Raw genomic sequence first — 22,176 nt, 5'->3', positions numbered from 1 at the left:
TTGCCATTAAAGCCCATTAAACATTTTTTGGTGTACCTGGTCATCTTTTACCTAACACCAGGTTCAATCCCTCGTTTGGGAACTAAGATCCTGCAAGCAATGAAGCTCAACTAAAAATACAAATCAAAATCAAGATCACTTATCAAACACATTATTCTTGGTTACAAATTCTATGTGGAGGATACTGGGTGTCCCATAAAAAGATTTCATGTCACCCTTTTGCCATGCCAGTTCTTTCATTGAACTATAGCCCCAAAGTAACTGTTTTTCTTCATGTTTACACTGCACCTACTTTGTACCTGTCATGGCCTTATAGGCATTATCACATCACAGGAGTCCCCAAACAACCCAGTAATCCCTTGTGATAAAACAGGACAAATACACATAGCAGAAAAAATATTGCTAAGGAAAACTGAAAACACTTTTTATTACACTAGAAAAGTAAACAATGTAACACATTGCATATTAGCCTAATTTGAAACTGAAATTTTAAAAACACTTGGAAAATTGCTGGAGTAAACTATTTAATTATATTATCTAATAAACATTTCCAAAGATTTTACTAAACTAGGGTAAAAATATCTCCAACAGATTAGTTTTACAAGCATCTTCAAGAATCATATTAAACAACAGAATATGTGTATGCTGTGGAAAAGAAATGTTAATAAATTATTAGCATGAACATAAAAGTGCTTTTCCAAGTCAGAAAGCCAGGAATTTGAGAAATAAGCATTGGTTTTTTTTTTTCCCCCCTTCTTTTTGAATGAAGTAGAAACAGCTTTATTGCTTTGCCAAGCAAAGGGGCCCCAGTGGGCTAATGCCTTCAAAACTGTGTGTCTCAAACAAGAGGGGGTAGGGAGTTTTATAGTAATGGCTCAAAGTGGGTGTGGTCAGCTCGTGAACTCTTCGATTGGCTGGTGGTGAGGTAAGTGGCAGTTAGCATCATAAATCTGGCTCCAACTGCTCTGGGTTCTACATGCTGATGGGCAGCAGGCTGTGTCTCCCACCTGGTGGGGGTTTCAGTATCTGCAGCCTGGACTTACTGAGGCTCAGGTTCTTTGTGTCTCAGCACAGAAGGAATTCAGCAAGAAGCAAAGTGACGGGCAAGAAGTAGACTTATTAATATAGGACACTTGTGAGGGACATAAGTTGGTAGGCAAGAGGGCTCTGCCTCAGTGTTTCATGAAGTCTGACTCCATTAAAAATTTTTTTCTGGGATTACAAGATCTTAGATTCCTGACCATGGACTAAACCTGTGAGCTTGGCAGTGAAAGTACTAAGTCCTAACAACTGAACCGCCAAAGAATTCCCAACTCCTTTTTTTTTTTTTTTGCTATTTGACTACTGAAACCTTTTAATACTCAGGAAAAACCTCTTCTTTTTCAGCCTATCTGGACAAACTTTTTTCTTTAAAGCCTGAGGGCACCTTCCTTTGAGACAAACTAGAAGTTCAAACTGTAAGCTTCACCCAGTAATAAAATTTTTCCTCTCCGATAAACTGCTCTCCCTTCAATTCCTAAGAAGAATGTCTTATTAAACACAGATGCAGGGACTTCTTTGCCAGTCCAGTAGCTAGGATTCTGTGTGCCCACTCTAGGCAGCACTGGCTTGATTCCTGGCCAGGGAACTGAGATCATGCATGCCACATGGTGTGGCCAAAACAAAACGCACAGATGCAAGTAACACTTACTCCCATGCAATGGAGAAAACAACCAACGTGTTCTGGGCACTGTTCCTACCACATAATCCATCCCTAGTAACCTGTCCCTTTCCTCTCATGAATAGTCAAGGCTCTTAATGTCCTTACTGCTTTGCTCACAGTCACGTAGTAGAGGGTTCTGTCCACTGTGATCAATCCATGGACCATGAACATAACAAACAGGATGAGCAACAGCAATTTTACACTATTCTCTAGAGCCCCTTCTTGATGCTAACTGACACACTACTGAATTTGGTAATTCAGGGTCCTTGTTTTTCCAGGGAACATGGATGTGAATGAACCACACCTAATGAAGCCACCTCCTTCACCTTACTGACTCCTTCCCAGAGACCATCATCAAAGGCCTATAATGAAGGTGTCAGATCAACAGACTTCAAAATTAAGGTTGAAAGACATAAATAGTAATGTGGTCTTCAAGAAAGCTCAGTAGAACATTTACACAGATACTTGGCCATTTACATATATATTCTTCTGTATGTGATATACACGTCATTTCCTAAGTTTTAACATTCTGTGACTTCTAATGACTCTGAAGTACATAACAATCTCATATTACTCTTGGGAGAACTAAAGCCTTAACTTATTCCTATTATGGATTCTCTGATATGTAGGCTAATTTAAGAATTGTGTGAAAAATTCAGCAAATTCATTACATTTGTAAGGATTTATCCCCAGTAGCATGAACTTTGTGATGAAACCTCAGGATGCATCATTTCATAAAATTCTTTTCACATTCAGTAAATTGCTATAGTTTCTAACCTGTATGAATTCTATCATTACATCAAAAGTGGAGCTACTTGACAAAAACTTTTTACAACATTTATTACATGTGAAACGTTGCTTTCCAAACTAAATCCTCTATGTTTCTGAGGTTTCATCTTCAGGTACAAGCCTTAGCACACATATTAGTTTGTGTGGTTTCTCTCAAAAGACATATATGAGAAGTCTGGTGAATTGTGCAGTTAGGATAAAGCTTCTACTCATATGTCTGTAGGGTTTCTCTTCAATGGACTCTCCATTGTTGCCTCATACTTGAACTCAAGGTAAAGATTTTGCCACACTTGTTGCATTTAAGGGACTCCAGTATCTCCCTCATCTTATCTTTGGATAAAATCCTTGCCACACATATTATATTTGTGTGGTTTCTCTCTAGGATAAATATTCTAATATTAAATCATGAGTGAGCACTAATTTGGAACTTTGCCCCATTCATTACATCTGTAATGTTCTATCCAGCATAGATTATTTGATGATGCGTAGAATGTGAGCCCCAAGTAAAGGTTTTGCCCATTCCTGGCATTTGTGAGGTAATAATCTCCAGAAAGAAATCTTTGGTGAATGAATTCCTTGTCTAAGGTCAACTAAACATACTTATCTGATTTCTCTCTCCAAGATGATATTTTCAATGAAGTCTAAGATGACAACATCAGATAAATTAAAACACATCCTTAATGTTCATCATCAATGTGGATTACCTGATGGAAAGGTAGGTTTCAAAGTACACTGATGGATTTCTGAAACTCATCATAATATATGTCAGGTTTCTCTCCAACATGAAACTTCAGTTCATGTTAAGGTTGGAGACTTTGTGGACTGGAGACTTTGAGACATTCAACATATTTCTAGAGTTTCGGCCTAGTACAGATTATGTGATGGCAAGGCTTTGCTACCCTCATGACATGTGCAAATTTCAATCCACTATGAATTTCCCAATATACAGTGTCAATTTTGAATGAATGAAGACAGTCCCACATATATCATGTTAAATGATTTCCCCACTGTATGTATTACCTGGTATGGAGTGATAGTTGAGATCTAATGAAAGGTTTTCAACAGTCTTTGTTTTTGAAAGGTTTCCCTTTTGTATGAACACTCTGATGCTTTGCCAGGTACGCCTTTCGACTAAAGCAGCTGCCACACTCATTACATTTGTAAGGTTTAACTCCAGTATGAATTCTCTGATGAATTGCAAGACTTGAATTCCGGTTGAAGACCTTGCCACACTCGTTACATTTGTAAGGTTTCTCTCCAGTATGAGTCCTTCGGTGCCTTGCAAGATATGAATTAAAACTGAAGACTCTGCCACATATATCACATTTACATAATTTCTGTCCTGTATGGATTATCTGATGTCTCTTGAAGTTCGAGCTGTGATTAAAGATTTTGCCACAGTCTTTACACTTGTAAGGTTTTTCCCCAGTATGAATTCTCCGATGAACTGCAAGGTATGAATTTTGACCAAACACTTTCCCACAGATGTCACATTTATATGGTTTATCTCCTGAATGGATAATTTTATGTTGTTTGAGGTGTGAGCCAAAATAAAAGGTTTTGCTGCACTCATTACATTTGTAATGTTTCTCTCCAGTATGAATGACTTGATGACTGACGAGGGTTGATCTACTACTGAACATCTTACCACACTCGTTACATTGGTAAGGTTTCTCTCCAGTATGAATTCTCTGATGACTTGCAAGGTTTCCTTTCTGACTAAAAGCTCTGCCACATTCATTACACTTGTAAGGTTTCTCTCCAGTATGAAGTCTCTGATGACTTGCAAGGTTGGCCTTGTGATGAAAGACCTTGCCGCACTCATTACATTTATAAGGTTTCTCTCCAGTATGAATTCTGCGATGTTTTGCAAGGTATGAATTCTGACTAAACACCTTGCCACATTCATTACATTTGTATGGTTTCTCTCCAGTATGTATTCTCTGATGAACTGTAAGGTATGAACTTTGAGTAAACACTTTTTCACATATATCACATTTATATAAGTTTTCTTTTGTATGGATTACCTTATGCCCAGTGAGGTGCAAGCCATGGTAAAGGGTTTTGCCACACCTGTTATACTTGTAAGATTTCTCTGCAGTATGAATTGTTTGATGAACAGCAAGGTCTGAATGTCGACTAAAGACTTTGCGACACACATCACAATTAAACATGTTCTCTTCTGTATGGATCAACTGATGTTGGGTAAGGTTCAAGCCCTGATGAAAGGTTTTGCCACTCTGATTACATTTGTAAGGACATTCCATGTGTGTGCCCTGGTCTTGTGTTAGTATTGAAGGATGCATAAAATCATTCCCATATGAATTAGAAATGTTGGTTTGGACAAGGAGAGACATTCCTTGAAGTAGTGAAAATGAAGCACTAATATTGATACTCTTGTCAGCTTGATTAAATTCATCAATCTTCTCTTCACTTTTGTAAACATGCAGGTCATCCCAAAAGCTTAATGCAAGCCTGTTTTCAATAGGCTTGATTCCTGCAATACTTCTACCGTGCTCCTCTCTCTCATCAGTGAGATTTTTGTCATGTGTTATAGGCTTTACTTTGTAATTTCTTGCCTCATCTCTTGGCTGAGACTCAAAGTCATATGTATTTTCCTGGATTTCCCTGAGGTAAAAATTTTTTATTTTATTCCTTTCGTGTCTTCCCAATATCACTGTTTGGAATTCTTCTCCTCTATCAGTTTTTTCATTTAGTTGTAATTTCTTGATCACAAGTATATGAGAGATATCTACAAGGTACAAAAAACTGTAAGTATCTCACTTATTATAACTCATAAATAAATATTTCATGTTAAACATGATATTACACCAAACTAGTACTTACACAAAAAGGAGTTATGAAAATTGCCAACCATGATATAAAAACCTTTCAAACACAAATGGAATGATTCTTTACTAAAGGTAAACTGATCTGCGATAATATTACTTAATTTTAGGGCACCTAAATTTCAAACAGTTTGGCCACTTGATGGGAAGAGCCAACTCATTGGAAAAGACTCTGCTGCCGGGCAAGACTGAAGGGAAAAGGATAAAACGGCAGCAGAGGATGAGATGGTTAGCTAGTATCACTGACTCAATGGACATGAATTTGAGCAAACTCTGGGAGACAGTGAAGGACAAGGAAGCCTGGTGTGCTGCATTCCCAGGGTCGCACAGAGACAGAACTGACTTATCAACTCAACAACAACAAATTTTGAAACAACCTATAATAAGAACACTCACACTGGAGAAACTTTGGTTACCAATCCAAGAAAGTGTAATTTTCAACCATGACACCAAAGCACATACCAATTAGCAGTAAACATACCTACTGGTGCCTCAAAACTGAGGGGAAAAGAATATTATACATATATTGGGCATACTTGTTTAATACAAATGAATGCTAAAAACCAGACAAAATCTACTGTAACAGTAAATAATCCAAAACTAACTTATTCAATGAATAATCTCAATGACTGGTAGTTTCAACTTGGGAAACAAAGAATAGAGAAAATGGTGCATATGATAAAAAAGCTTTTTTAAAAACAAAATGTTCTTCTAAGTACTTCCTGTAAAACTATGTACCCATGAAGCAGCATAAAACATTCAGAAAAGCCACCTTCTGTAAATCAAAATTAAAGATTAGTAAATGAAATATTCTCCATTTATATTGACAGCCATTAAATAGAGCAATTCCCTAATTCTGCAGTGCCCTAAAATATCCAGTTCTTTGGCTCCAAAATGTATGTAATAAAGAGTGAGCAATTTGTGAATTTACTTTAACTTGGTTGATACACCATATTGCTGAGAACAAATTGAAAAGAAAAGCATACAATGTATAATGCAAAAAAGGGATAGCATAATAAACATGCTATACAGACTATTCATGTATCTTTTTACACAAAAGACATTTTGACTTAATATAAAAACTGCACTATTTCTGGGAATTTAAGAGTAGTCCAGTGGTTAGAACTCAGTAGTTTCATTGCCATGGACCAAAGTTACATTCCTTGAAGGAAGATCCCACAAGCAGCACGGTGGGGCCAAAAAACAAACACAAAAACCTAAAGACAAAAAAAAATACTATTTCTTCTTAAAGGCTTGAGTATAATTATCACAATTTTTCAAGTAAGGAAAGTGGAATCACAGATTTATGTACATGACCCCAACTGACACAGAAAGTAGTGAGAACCATGATGAGAACTGTGACCTAGAGACTGAGACAATATATTCTTAAACATGACCCTCACCCAAGCAGTACATTACAAAATACTGCAACAAATACCAGAAGCTTAGAAGGGAGATGCAAGAAGTGGGCTGTGTAACTACTAAGGGGATTCAGCCACCCCTCCTGGAAATGGTTTCTGAGTTGTCACAGCTGCACACAGTGATTTAGGTTGGGTCATGAGAAAGTTCATCAGTATACAGAGGTGTTATTTTTACAGTGTGAGTAATGTGGAAGGTGGAGGGGTGGGTGAAAGAGTACAGTGGAAATTGGGAACTTTAGGAGAATAACTTTAAAATGCTAGGAAATAACAACCTTTTCATTCACTCCAAGGGACCATATAAAGAAAGGTCAGAACTGAGAAAGGGACTGAGTGGAGCTCAGGGTATATGCATATGTAGGAGCACATCTGTGTGATTATAACTGTGTGAGGACAATTAGAATATTGATCTTAAAAGAACTGGCTTAGCAATAGTATACTACTGGCCCATTTTTAACTAGGGGAATTATAGTATGAGTATGGGAAAGAACCACATGAGATTTAAACACTGCAGAAGCAAATTAACTTTCAGTCTACTATACTATTTGCTACGCAAATTGAATATTCCAATGACTGTATTTCCATGCATATGTTCAATAAACACATACAAAATATTTCAGGAGGCTGTGCAATAATGATCTTAGCAGAAAGCAGAAGTGAAAACCAGGAGAAGACTACCAGAAGGAGATGAATCAGTTCATTCTGTGCACACACAAACAGAGCAAAGTAAAGGAGGGAGATCGTGATTTTGGAATGAAGATCTCTTGGCTAGGCGAGAACACCCTGTATGGGGAAAAAAAGATAGCAGAAAGCGTTGGCCGAAGCCTGAGCGATTTCAGGATATGATCACAATAGTTAAGTAAGTAAAGAAAGAAAAAATGTTACTAACTAAAATATTAATTACATAACATACTTTGGTTATATAAAATATTTACATCAACATCCCTTGTTATTAAACATGATAGTAGTTCTTAGCTAGCCTGTCTAAATACTGAAAGTCATATCATTAAATTTCTTAACACAAACTCTGCAAAGAAAAACCAAACCATGAGGGAGTGATGTCAGCAGGACAGTAAACCATAGGCACCCATTACCCATGAGGGAACCAAGTTTAAAACAATAAACAAAAAGCAATTGGGGAAAATTCAACAAACCAATCAAGAAGAGGCAGCACCCAAGCAAATGCTTGTCCTAAAACACTAGACGGAAAAACATAGGAAAGTTCATGACAATTTCCTGGCCTTCAACGTCCCTCCTCCTTCTTACATTGCATTGAGAGTTAACTGGCACAAGTCTCCCCATTCCCAGAGGTTCCCGCAGGCAGAAATGTTAAAAACATGATAAAAACACTCAGTAAACACTAGAAAGAGAAAAAAGTGACCTAAACACAATAAAAGACATGTAATAAAAGCCCACAGCTAATATCATAATCAATGGGGAAAGACTTAAACATTTGCCTCTAAGACCAGGAATGTAACAAAGATGTTTGCACTACTTCTAAAAGAAAAACTACGGAAATTCCTACCAAGAACATGTAGATATAAGAAAAACACATATAACCAATCCCAACAGCAAATGAAGGAAATCCATCTCTTCTGAAAAATGAAATGTTCGAATACATAAAACACCCCAGGAAATTCCCTGTAGTTCAGTGGTTAAGACTCCACACTTCCACTGTCAGGGGCCTAGGTTCAATCCCTGTTGGGAGAACGAGGATCCCACAAGCCACATGGTAAGGCAAAAACAAACAAACAAACAAATACACACACCTTGAGTAGTTGGCAAAAAAAAAAAGAATAAACTCAGAAAAACAACAACATACAAAACCAACAAACAAAAGTCAATACTGTTTCTATATATTAACAATTTAAAAAATCATGAAGGAAATTCAGAAAACTCCATTTAAAATATTATTAAAAAACTAAAGTACTTGGCAAAATTTTACAGAAGGCAGATATATTCTCTATGAACTAAAAACCGCTGAAAAATATCCCAAAGGACACAAATTAATGCAGACATCTCAAGTTCATGGACTAGAAATAAACATGGTCAGGGTGTAAATACTACTCTAAGTGATCAACAGTCCAAGGCCATACCACCCTGAACAACCCCAATCTCCTCTAAGTAATCAACAGATTTAACCCAATCCCTAATAAAACCCTGACAGTGTGTCTTAAATAGATAAATCCATTGTTAAGATTCAAATGCAACCTCAAAAGACACTGAAGGACTTTCCTGGTGGTCCAGTGGCTAAGACGCCATACTCCCAATGCAAGAGACCTGGATTCCATCCCTGGTCAGGGAACTAGATCCCACATGCTGCAACTAACACTTGTTGCAGCCAAATAATTCTTTTTTTTTAAGAGACACTCAACAGAAAAACCAAGGTTAAAAAGAACAAAGTTGGAGGTTTCACAATTACTTTTAAAAGTCTCAGAAACCTAAACTAATCCAAGCAGTGTGGTATTAGCACAAAGACCAGTGGCATACAACAGTGGCATAAGAAATAAATTCTTGTGTATGTGGTCCAAGGGGATCCCCATGTTCAACAAGAGGATGTGGACCACCCAATGGGGGAAGGACAGGCTATTAAACAAAAAAATGAATTATGGTTCCTATTGAAAGCATCATTCCACTTCATAAGTTCTCGAATTTAGATGTTTTAAACTTAGCTGTTGATGTAAAAGAACAATGACACACAGGTCACCAAAAGATGGCATCAGTAACAGTTTACAAAACAGCCTCACAAACGAGAATGGGAAGTTGGACAGCGTTATCCTGAAGAGAAATCCCTATACTGCTTGCTGAGAATGTAAGGGGATGGTTATTGCACATGTGAACATCACTGTTACGATGCCATTGAGACAGGCTTTTGTAACATTGCTCAAAACCAGAAAAACACCCAGAAAGATTTATCAGCCGGTCTCTGGGGATATTTCTTATTTCGTATCATAGAATATGCAGACCATATCAATATAGCATGAAGTGGTTATTTTCTATATGAGTGACTTTACTTTCACTTTTCGCTTTCATGCATTGGAGAGGGAAATGGCAACCCACTCCAGTGTTCTTGCCTGAAGAATCCCTGGGACGGGGGAGCCTGGTGGGCTGCCGTCTGTGGGGTCACACAGAGTCGGATACGACTGAAGTGACTTAGCAGCAGCAGCAGTGGAAAAAGATTACAATATATGATGAATAGTTCAGTTCAGTTGCTCAGTCATGTCTGATTCTTTGCGACCCCATGAACCTCAGCACACCAGGCCTTCTAGTCTATCACCAACTCCCGGAGTCCACCCAAACAAATCCATGTCCATTGAGTTGGTGATGCCACCCAACCATCCCATCCTCCGTCGTCCCCTTCTCCCCTTGCCCTCAATCTTTCCCAGCATCAGGGTCTTTTCCAATGAGTCAGCTCTTCGCATCAGGTGGCCAAAGTATTGGAGTTTCAGCTTCAACATCAGTCCTTCCAATCAACACCCAGGACTGATCTCTTTTAGGATGGACTGGTTGGATCTCCTTGCAGTCCAAGGGACTCTCCAGAGTCTTTCCAAACACCACAGTTCAAAAGCATCAATTCTTCCGTGCTCAGCTTTCTTTATAGTCCAACTCTCACATCCATACATTACCATTGGAAAAACCATAGCCTTGACTAAACAGATCTTTGTTGACAAAGTAATGTCTCTACTCTTTTTTCAAAATAATCTGTCAACCAGTAAACCCACCGCATAGATTAAGTTACACAGAAGAAAAATTCCCTCTGAGAGTTCAGATAAGAAGTAAATGTTTAAAAAAAAAAGAAGTAAATGTTTGTACTTTCCATAGAATTCTCTGACGAGGGGAAAGTCTGCACACACTATTAATAATGAAGCTTCCCCTCGGCCCTTCCAAGATATGACCTGTTATACCCTCAAAGGCATACCCTCCACAGACCAGGACTCTTTTTTGTCTCGTTACAAGGTGGGTAAAATATTCAAATAAGAAACAGAAATACCTCCACATAAGAGGAAAGACACATGATTTGCTGTGGCTTTGCCAGAATCCTAGTCCCTTGCTCAACTGAGGATTGATGGAAATACAGAGAGGAATAGAAAAATATTTTCAAAATTCACCTGCTGTTTACCTCCTTCTGAATATAGAGGTAACAGAATAATGTGAAGAAACATAGTTCTTTTCCTAAAACTCCTGAATCAAAAGCACATGGGTAGGAAACAGGAAAATGGGTATGTTAAAAGTTTTCCATTGAGCTTTACAACTACAAAAGCTCTGGAACAACTCCTGATGTATCATAAAGTGGGCAGATCGTCAGAGGAAAAGGTAGATTTAAATTCCTGAGGCTGTGTCCTGAAGCTCTTCATGTCTGAATCAACAGGGATTTCAGATCAGTCAAGTAAAACCGGGGCTCCCAAGAGGCACACAGTGGGAAATGCAGAGATACCCCAGGGCAGATCCCAGCTTCAAAGGGAAGTGATCCTCACCCAAGGAGACTAGGTTCCTGAGGGTCTCCACCATCACGTCCCTGTACAAGGCCCTCTGAGCAGGGTCCAGGCATTCCCACTCCTCCTGAGTGAACTCTATGGCCACATCCTTGAAGGTCAACTGTGCCTGAAATGAAAACACATTTCACCAAGGGGCCATGAGGAGAGCTCTTATTTTCACACAAACGGAGAAGAGGAGAGAGGGGTAAGGATGAACTCAGTTGAAGTAATATTCTGACAGATCCATGGAAAGCTATTTGGAGGAAATTATGGGCCTTTAATTTTAATTCCTTATGCTTTTACCCAGAGATTATGATAACCTCTAACCAATGTAGAGGATGATTGATGTCCCATGTGGAGGTAAATCAATGTCCATTTTTGTGGACATTACAAGAAATAAATGTAAATAAGATTTAATAATGAGTAGTTTCTCCAGAAGTGTTAGACTATGTGTTTGTTACTGACTGCTATTCAATATCTAGATGAGCTACACTATGAGTGATGGAATCAGAAATGACAAGAGTCAACAGTGCTTTAAAGAAAAGGTCAAAATCTTAAACTATGATTACAATGACTAAAGGTGTTTGAATACTTCAAAGATGCTAAGCAATACTCTAAATGCTTTATGGCTATGAACTTTTTTTTAATCAACATCATAGCTCAGTAGAAAAAGATATATGCCATCCTACAGAGACATCTGGAGAAACTCTACTTAGTTCAAGAAGCTAAGTAATCATAGAGCAGGAACCTCAATTAAGGAGAATGAGGTCTTGAACTCAAGATAAGGAAGCAAAAACTCAAGTAAGAGAAGAGCATTAGGAAAAAAAAAAGAGTACCAGAAGCACACTGATAGAGGGTTCCCTGAGAAAACTTGAAATAAGGTCAAAGCAAACAACACGGAAGGCAATAAAAGATCATTACAGACCTGGGTGCACAAACACATACACATAACATGTTGGTAATCTTACTGTTATCTGAACCTGGAACAGGAGAGTGCAGGAAAAAACGCAAGGCCACAGAATATATTTATGATATAATTTCAGCTACAGACAAAGGCAGGACATAGTTTTAAAACTATGATGTCTTATCAAAACCATGGATTTGCAGATCCATGAACTAACTTATGGACACATGTGTATTACAAATGCAGAAATAACTGAAATGAGAGATGTTGTCTAGGGACATTTTTTTTTCAAGTGCAAATAATCTGAGAGATCATTCCAGAAATATCCAGTAGCATCATTCCAAAAAGGAACATTCCAGAAAGTTCCAGTGAGGAAGAGAAAGTCGCAGCCATGGGCAACTAGAGATCTATGTGGATGGACATGATCTGAGAGTCTGCGAAACAATCTCAGAACTGCCTCCACAGAGGGGTGAGGGAGCTTGGGTGTTTATCTACTTACTCCCACCCAGCCCTCATTTTTCTTTTTTTTGGCCTCACGGCATGGCATGCAGGATCTTAGCTCCCCCAAACAGGAATGAAACTCTTGCCCCCCTGCAGTAGAAGTGCAGAGTCTTAACCACTGGACCATCAGGGAAGCCCCCATCCCTCATTTTTGGGGGTTGTTCCTGGCCCGCACAGGAGAGTTCAGTGTTTGCAGTCAGATGCCATCAAGAATGTACTAGAATGGTAAGACCCAAATGAACCAGGAGGGACAGGACACCCTTATGTATTCCCTAACTAGCTTGAAATTCCTTAAGAGAAAGGAGTGAGCTCACAGAATTCACTATTCTACTCCCAACAGTCTGTACAGGATTTGGTATGCAATAAGTAAACAACAAGGATAGAGAGGATAAATCAATCAACATAAAGAAAATTTGAGACAACAGTTAAAGAGACTTCCAGGAGGTTGGGAATAAATATACACACTTAATGCTATATATAAAATATAGGGAATTAACTGGCCATCCCCTCTGGACATATTTTTGCATGATTTTTTATCATCAGTTTTATATATGTGAATTTCAGCATTTTTTTGGAACAACGAAAGAGTCACCTGTGCTAAATGGTACCAACAGGAAAAAAAGCAGGAAACGTTAACTACAGCTTCTATGGAATACCTACATATAAATACAATTTAATACACAGTATTTATTTCTGTAAACACTGACTCCTGAAACACTGACTTCTAAAACATTGACTTGAACTTAGAAAAGTTACGGAAAAAATATATTGTAATTAAGAAAGAATATTTCTCCAAACATCATGATCAGAAGGAAACACTTGATGAATTCGTACCGAAGTGACAGTGGAGTTAAGGGGGCTCGCCATGGGTCCTGCCTGTCACCTCAGTACAGTGTGCCTGAGCAGGGACCAACAGAGGAAGTGACGAGAGGAAAACAGAGTGGGAGCAAGACACACAGCATGTCAGAGCTGGAACTGTGAACACTCACAAATCTAAGTCAAAAAGTAAAAGGATGAAAAAAGACATCCAATCCTTAAGAGAGCAGGAATTACTGCACAATATCAGACAAAATTACCTAAGGAAAAAAACTAACACGAGACACAAAATACATCGTGAAATGAGAAAAGGGTAAATTTGCCAAGAAGCTATAATAATTATAAATATGTACACATCTAACATCAACCCAGGAGGATCTGATGAAGGGTTTTATAACAGTGACTCAAAGGTGGAGTCTCTGATAAAACTAGGGTGTGAGGAGGGCTTGTGTTCTCTAAATCTTGTCTCCCCCAGGTTGGAAGGTGTTCAATATGCTACTGGGGAAGAGTGGATGACAACTACTAATAAATCCAGAAAAAATGAAACAGCTGGGACAAAACAGAAATGATGCTCAGTTGTGGATGTGTCTCGTGGTGAAAGTATGTCCAAGGCTATAAGGAACAATACTGCATGGGAACCTGGAATGTTAGGTCCATGAATCAAGGTACATTGGACATGGTCAACCAGGAGATGGCAAGAGTGAACTAAAATGGACAGGAACAGGTGAATTTAAATCAGATGACCATTATATCTACTATCATGGGCAAGAATCCCTTAGAAGAAATGGAGCAGCCCACACAGCCAACAGAAGAATCTGAAACGCAGCACTTGGGTGCAGTCTCAAAAAGGACAGAATGATCTCTGTTCACTTCCAACAAAAAGGACAGAATGATCTCTGTTCACTTCCAACACAAACTATTCAATATCACAGTAATCCAAGTCTATCCTCCAACCACTAATGCTGAAGAAGCTGAAGTAAAATGGGTCTCATGAAGACCTACAAGACATCCTAGAACCAAAAAAAGATGTCCTTTCCTCACAGAGGACTGGAATGCGAAAGTAGGAAGTCAAAAGATACCTGGAATACCAGGCAAGTTTGGCCTTTGAGTACAAAATGAAGCAGGGCGAAAGCTAACAAAGAATTTTGTCAAGAGAATGCACTGGTCATAGCAAACACTCACTTCCAACAAGACAAGAGACAACTCTACACATGGACACCACCAGATGAACAATTCTGAAATCAGACTGATTACATTCTTCGCAGCCAAAGATGGAGAAGCTCTATACAATCAGCAAAAACAGGACAGAGAGCTGACTATCACTCAGATCAAGAGCTACTTATTGCAAAATTCAGACTTAAAGTGAAGAAAGTAGGGAAAACCACTAGCCATTCAGGTATGACCTAAAGCAAATCCCTTAATGATTATATAATGGAGGTGATGAATAGATTCAATGGATCAGATTTGGTAAACAATAGTGCCTGAAGAACTATGGACAGAAGTTTGTAACACTGTATAGGAAGCAGTGACCAAAAACATCCCAAAGAAAAAGAAATGCAAGAAGGCAAAGTGGTTGTCTGAGCAGGCCTTGCAAAGAGCTCAACAAAGAAGAGAAGCAAAAAGCAAAGGAGAAAGGGGAAGACATACCCAACTGAAGGCAGAGTTCCAGAGAACAGCAAGCAGAGATAAGAAAGCCTTCTTAAGTGAACAATGCAAAGAAATAGAGGAAAAGAAGAGACTGGGAAAGACTAGAGATTTATTCAAGAAAATTGGAGATAGAATATTTCATGTAAGGATGAACACAATAAAAGGACAGAAATGGCAATGACCTAAGAGAAACAGAAGAGATTAAGGTGGCAAGCATACACAGAAGAACTATACAAAAAAGGTCTTAACAACCTGGATAACCACGATGGTGTGGTCAGTTACCTAGAGCCAGACATTCTGGAACGTGAAGTCAAGTGGGCCTCAGAAAGCATTACTACAAACAAAGCTAGTGGAGGTGATGGAATTCCAGCTGAGTTATTTCAAACCCTAAAAGATGATGCTGTGAAAGTGTTGCACTCAATATGCCAGCAAATTTGGAACACTCAGCAGTGGCCAAAGGACTGGAAAAGGTCAGCTTTAATTCCAATCCCAAAGGACAGCGCCAAAGAATGTACAAACTACTGTACAACTGCACTCATTTCACATGCTAACAAGGTAATGTTCAAATGTGCTCCATAATAAGAGAAGCCACCGCCTTGTGAAGCCTGAGCACTGCAACTAAAGAACAGGCTCTGTGCCGCCTGCGCTGGAGAAAGCCTAGTTGCAGCAACAAAAACACAGCACGGCCAAGGAAACCCAGCACAGTCAAAAATAAATAAATAACAAAATAAAATTTTTGAAAAAATTTAGAAAAGTTGCAGCACAAAATATCAGCACATGAAAATCAACCGCATTTCTATCTACACACAGTGAACCATTTCGACCGAAAATGAGAGAACAATCCTATGGAAAACTCAGGAAAAAGATCAGACAAGTAGGTGTAAGGCCTCTACACTGAAAAGTACTAAACTTTAAAACAAAAGTCCCTGGAGATATATATAAATAGAAACACACCCTGGAGTGGGAACTTTATGCTTTTAAAATGGCCAAATCAGGGTGGGAGGGAGGCTCCCAAGGGAGGGGATGTATGTATACCCATGGCTGATTCACATTCTTGTATGGCAGAAGCCAACATAACATTGCAAAGCAACTATCCTCCAATTAAAAATAAATTTTAAAAAAATGTACAGGACTTCCCTGATGGTCCAGTAGCTAAGACCCCATGTCCCCAGTGCAGGTGGTCCAGGTTCCAGCCCTGATCAGGGAACTAGATCCCACACGCTGCAATGAAGAGTTGCATGTTGCAACTAAAGAACCTGAATGCTGCAATAAAAACTGAAGATTCTGCAATGCTGAAACTAAGACCCAGTGCAGCCAAATAAATAAACATTAAAAAATGCAAATGAAAATATATGATTTAAAAAATTCCTTCATTTGCAATCCAGTAAGACCTGGTATATCCCCATAATTTTTCAATGGAAATTAAGAGGCAGCTGAGCTGATTAAAAACAGATAACATTTTCTTTCCGTGGAAATAGCAAACTACAAAAATCAAGCCAATGAGATTTCATTGTAAAATTTTCTTAAAAAAAAAAAAAAAAAGACCCAAAGAGAGACTTCCCTGGTGGTCCAATGGTTAGGACTCCAGGCTTCCACTGCAGGAGGCACAGTATACAGATTTAAGGAATTCCTATGCCATTTTTTGCAGTTAAAGAAAAAAAAATTATTCGTAAATTCATAGGGAATCTCAAGAACCAGCAAACAGCTAAAATATTCTTGAAAAAGAGGACGAATGTACAAGTGTCAGCCAGGATACTTTGGAGCCAGGGAAGAATAGAGAATCCAAAAAAGGACATTTGAAGGACAGGCTGAAAATATGACTTTACCTGAGAAAGAGCCATTCCTGACTCCTGTTCTGCTTCCTCCTCTTCCTCTTAGCAGGACACACAAAAAGGGAGAAAACAAAATATTAGACTAATTGGTAAAACTAGGATTTGTCTGTTAATATAAAAGATCATTAACAACTTTACCGAGTACCCACCAAAAAGGTCTAAAATTATTTATTACATACCAAAGAGCTTTTCCAGTACAAAGGGAAAAGAGGAGAAAGCAAGCAGGACTCCAAGAAACCTGAAACACATTTTCAAAAGAATGAATTTTTATCATCTAATATTTGTGGTATCAGTGTTCTAAAAATTTCACAATGTATTATATTACTATTTAAAGAATGATTTGATTATAGAAAAGCACTAAAGCTTATTAACAAAAGTTAATGATCATTTCCAGGGAAGCAGAAACTGAATAAACCAAAATTTTTCCAAGCTACAAAAAGAATTATATGTAAAGATATAAGAAAGAAAAGTAGGCCCATCACAAAAAGGAGCATTCTCAATGTTCCTTTTTTTTTCACTTGACTTTTTATTTACTTATTTTTTGGCTATGCTGGGTCTTCGCTGCTGTGATCGGGCTTTCTCTAGTTGTAGTGTGCAGGCTTCTCATCGTGGTGGCTTCTCTTGTTTCAGCACACGGGCTTAGTTGCCCCACGGCATGTGGGATCTTCCCGGACCAGGGATCGAACCTGTGTCCCTTGCCTTGGCAAGAAGATCCTTTACCACTGGACCATAAGGAAAGTCCTCAATGTTCCTTTTAAAAGGCACCATGCAGTGACAGATTCAATCATTTCTTGCCCCACTTGTCCTCTCCTACTCCTGTGCCCCATGTCAAGCAAAGGGAAGGGGGCGACTCACAACTGAGTGAATCAAATCACGGGGTGCGCTAGTGGTAAAGAACCTGCCTGCCAATGCTGAAGACTTAAGAGATGCAGGTTCCATCCCTGGGTCGGAAAACCCCCTGGAGGAGGGCATGGCAACTCACTCTGGTATTCTTGAGAATCCCATGGACAGAGGAGTGTGGCGGGCTACACTCCATGGAGTCGTGAAGGGTTGGACACAACTGAAGTGACTTAGCAGCAGCAGCCCCCTGGCTAAACAGGACTTGCAAATACAGGTTATCCTCTGATATGAAGAATTACAGAATGCACAAGACACAAGCTCTGCTATTCTCATCCTCATCTGTACAATTAGAGACATTTTATTACATTCTTAAAATAAGAAATCATATATCACAACTTAGCCACAACAAACAACTCACCATCCATCTGCATCCAGTTCCCACTACCCACCTGCTCTACTAGGTGTTTCCATTTTAGTCGGTTTATCTGTCTCTTTTCTTCCCCTCTGCTCTCCTGCTGTTCCTGTTTCTTCCCTGACACCTGTCCTGCCCACTCTGTAAACTGTTCCCCTCGAGATGCTTGGTCTCTGCACCCTCTCTGACGGTCCTCCATCTGTGCTTCTGCCTCTTTCTTGCCCCTCACTGCTCCCTCGCTGCCCTCCAGTTACACCCCTTCTCTCACCTCTTCCACTCCCCTTCTCCCCCCAACCCCTGCTCTGACACCCCAGGTGGTGATGCATCCTTCTTGCTCTTGCTTCCTCTTGTGGTCACACTTGATCCTCCTTCTCTCCCAGCGCCATGCTGCTCTGCAGCCCAAGTGTCCAGCTCTTTCATCCTCTCACCCCACTCTGTGTGAAGTGCCTCTCCTTTGGTGCCCCTGCCCCACCGCTGATCCAAGGCCCCTCTATGTTACTCTCTGTCAGCTACAAACTGGCACTTGCCATCTACCTACATGCTAGTAGTCATGTTTGAATGTGAGAGCTGGACCATTAAGAAGATTGAGCACTGAAGAATTGATGCTTTTGTACTGTGGTCCTGGAGAAGGCTCTTGAGAGTCCCTTGGACTGCAAGGAGATCACACCAGTCAATCCTAAAGGAAGTTAACCAAGAATATTCACTGGAAGGACAGATGCTGAAGCTGAAGTTCCAATACTTTGGCCACCTGATGGCAAGAGCCAACTCATCAGCAAAGACCCTGATGCAGCAGAAAATGAGAAGGTTGCATACCATCACCGACTCAATGAGTATGAGTTTGAGCAAACTTCAGGAGATAGTGGAGGACAGAAGAGCCTGGTGTGCTGCAGTCCTAGGGGCCACATAGAATCAAACAGGACTTAGCAACTAAACAATAATAATCTACCTGTCTACCTCTACAAGGGTTAATTCATGCGCTGCTGCAGCTGCTGACCTTCAATACCTCCTGAAAGGAGTTCACAGTGGGGAGCAGAAATGAGGCATCTGTGATTGGGGGAGAAACTGACAGATGAGGTCTTCAGATAGGTATTTTCAGGAGCCAATGTTATGAGCCCAATTCTTGTATTTCCCCATATCTAGAAAAGCACTAAAGTCCTCCATGGTGATGACTTTTCCTTGTGATTAGCAAAGCTTCACAAAAGTAGTAGAAAACTTCTGGAAAAAAATTTGTGCTTGATTGCATGTAATCCCCCTTCACCAAACTCTGTATACTGACCTTTCCTCCTGCCTCTTTGCAGCAGCTTCTCAGAGCTATGTGAAGTGCTGTTTCCTGGACTGCAGTCGTCATTTCACCCCAAACAAAATTTTACATGCAAACCTCACATTTTGCATTTTTTTAAACTTGACATCTCCCATCCCTAGAGAATTCAACTTTTAAAAAAATCTACATCTTTATTCACCTGCTATTTTCAATGCTTAATCTTTCATTTCACTCTGTTTACAAGTCCCTCAGCCACAGTCTCTATCTCTATGGATTCTCCCTCGTCCTCTTCTCATTCTCAGTTTTTCTCTCAGTTGCTCATCATCTGCTTCTCCTGAGCCCTCTGATCCACGTATTTACAGTGCTGAGTAAGACATCTGCCTACAGAAAAAAAAAAAGAACAACAACAAAAAAAACCCCCTTTTTCCATCATATGGAATTTGGAACAGAAGACCACTGTGTTTCACAAGGCTAGCTCAGGTCACCTCCCATTACAAGGGGAGGCTTGCTGGGCAGAAGGACTGGCCTCAGGAGATGGGAGGACCGAGGAGATGGCAGGGAGGAGGGGGGTCTTAGGAGAGGGGCGGGCTGTCCTGAATCCCAGAGATAGGGACGGGAGTGAGGGGACAAAGTAGGTGATTAACTAGTTAATCCAACTAGGGGATTGTCAGTAGAATAAATACCGGAGACTCCTGCAAGTTAATGATTACTCAAGAAAGCGGGCTTGTTTAGCAACAAAGCTATTCAACAGATGCTCAAGAGGACCCTGAAACAATTTAACAACGGCGGCATGAGCCCCACACCCTGCTCAGTGAGCTCAGTAAATTACCACACGCTCTGTGTACACATAAAAAGCACTAGTTTGTGAAGCTAGCTTGACCAGGTAGGAACAACAACAAAAAACTCCCCTGCCCAACCTGTTGGTGGGACTGACGCAGGAAGGCTGACATCTACTCAAGAAAGACGAGGAAAGTCTTCTCCCCACCTCACCCCCCACGCCACTTGCCCTCTGATGATAAAGCTGTAGCCCAGCAAGTTCTCTGGGCTTTGCATCCTCTCGGCTGCCCACTTGTAAGACTCACAAACTTCCTATTCTAATAAATCACTTATCTATCACTCTGCCTCTCACTGATTTTTTTTTTTTTTTTTGCACTGGGACTGAAAGGACTGTGGTGTGGAAGCTCGGCGGCGACCCCTTCCACCGCCACCAACGACACAAAAGAGCTTCACCAGGTCCCGCCAGGAGGACGGGGCCTCTCCCTGGGCGGGAAGGCCAGCGCTGCCCTCCAGGGCTCCAGAAAGCGGGCTGGCAGGAGAGGGGCGCGAATCCGCCTGGCAAAAGAGGGCTTAACTGGGGAGCGGAGGGACTAACGGGTTTTTCAGCCAGAAAATGTAGCTAAAGGCGGCGTCTACCTGGACTGAAGGCAGAAGAGCCGAGGCACCGACCTCCGGACGAATCTAAACCCCAAACACCCGACCTGCACGAGGACTTCTGGATTTACCTGGGGGTGGAAGGGCCAAGTGCTGAGATGTCAGGTATCTAGTCACTCCAAAGCTCCCGAGGTTTGAGTGACGGAGGAGGCGCAGCAGGAATTTACACAGAAAGCTGACGCTTAACCCGCGGCGGTTCAACGTTCATTCCGCGCTCCGCGCTTCCATTTCCGTAACCAACTGCGCACGCGCGGACTTGGACACAGGCCCTCCGGCGGCGCTGGGCGGGGCGTCGGCCTCAGGGCGGGTGCGGGCCGCGTGTGAACCCAGCCCCGGGAGGGCAGGCGGGACCCGGCGCCTCCCAGGAGCCCCGAATGTGCTGTTACCTTGCTGTCTCGAACCTTTGGGAGTAAAAGCGTACAGCCCTGTGGGCTACCTTGGTGGGAAACTAATCTGTTTCCTCCTAACAAGTGGAGAATCGTTACGGGAAAACCTGCTTTTGCCAGCAGGTTGCTCGCACGCTGTGGTCTCGAGGAGCAAACACTTGGGTGGTTGGAAAAGTGCGGCTCCGAGTGGTTGCTGTGCCAGTGAAGTTGCTCAGTCGTGTCCCACTCTGTGAGGCAATTACAATTCACTTGAGCAAATGGGAAGACAGAGGATGAGATGGTTGGACCGCATCACCGACTCAATGGACGTGAGTTTGAGTAAACTCCCGGAGTTGGTGTTGGACAGGGAGGCCTGGTGTGCTGCAGTCCATGGCATCACAAAGAGTTGGGCACGACTGAACTGAACTGAACAGTTTAGGGAAACAAGAACTTGACATGCTCTTCAGTATTACAAAATTAGAATGAGTGATGAAAGTCTCCCACTGAAGAATGGGCCATTTCACACCGACATCTTACAGAATACTTTTCCCTTTCTATAATCCTCATTCTGGCAGGATGACTAACTCAGTGCCTTGGTTCCAGAGCCTCAGGGACATAACCTAGCATCTGAGACTGGAGCACCATGGCATGTAGTAATTTCTGTCACTAATCACTGCAATACATTTTTAAAATGCATTATTTTTTAAAAAAATTCTTATAAATTGCATTCTTCTTTTTGCTCAAATGTTTTACTTGCCTTTTAAAATCACATCCGCTCCCACCTCCAGTTTGAGATATACCTGACTTACATGACTGAGTTTAATTTGCACAGCATGATATTCTTACAGAGACTGAAATAATTATCACAGTAAGTTTAATAAGCATTTCTCATTGCATGTTATACTCTCAGGATAAATAACAAACTGCAGACATG

General features: G+C 40.5%; 1 protein-coding gene across 3 annotated transcripts; it reads right to left on the bottom strand.

The window, feature by feature from the left end:
- Window positions 1-399: 399 nt before the first annotated feature.
- LOC101117099 (zinc finger protein 347-like) lies at window positions 400-21,115 on the bottom strand. Of its 3 annotated transcripts, none has more exons than XM_060399096.1 (6): window positions 20,949-21,115; window positions 17,916-19,827; window positions 17,113-17,171; window positions 16,928-16,974; window positions 11,234-11,360; window positions 400-5,243 (listed from the first exon to the last, which is right to left on the bottom strand). In XM_060399096.1, exons 2-6 carry the CDS (start codon window positions 18,128-18,130, stop codon window positions 3,550-3,552), a joined length of 2,142 nt encoding a protein of 713 aa, XP_060255079.1. In that variant the 5' UTR covers window positions 18,131-19,827; window positions 20,949-21,115; the 3' UTR covers window positions 400-3,549. The 3 variants fall into 3 exon arrangements, with proteins under 3 accessions (XP_060255079.1, XP_042087160.1, XP_027834526.1); XM_042231226.2 differs by having other exon boundaries at window positions 16,928-16,972; window positions 19,646-19,827; XM_027978725.3 differs by lacking the exon at window positions 17,916-19,827.
- Between the last annotated feature and the right edge of the window lie 1,061 nt (window positions 21,116-22,176).

The sequence above is a fragment of the Ovis aries genome, chromosome 14 (genome assembly GCF_016772045.2).
Source record: "Ovis aries strain OAR_USU_Benz2616 breed Rambouillet chromosome 14, ARS-UI_Ramb_v3.0, whole genome shotgun sequence".
In the NCBI taxonomy this organism is placed as follows: domain Eukaryota; kingdom Metazoa; phylum Chordata; class Mammalia; order Artiodactyla; family Bovidae; genus Ovis; species Ovis aries.
The sequence above is the reverse complement of the archived record's forward strand: the minus strand, read 5'-3'. Positions and strand labels throughout refer to the sequence as shown.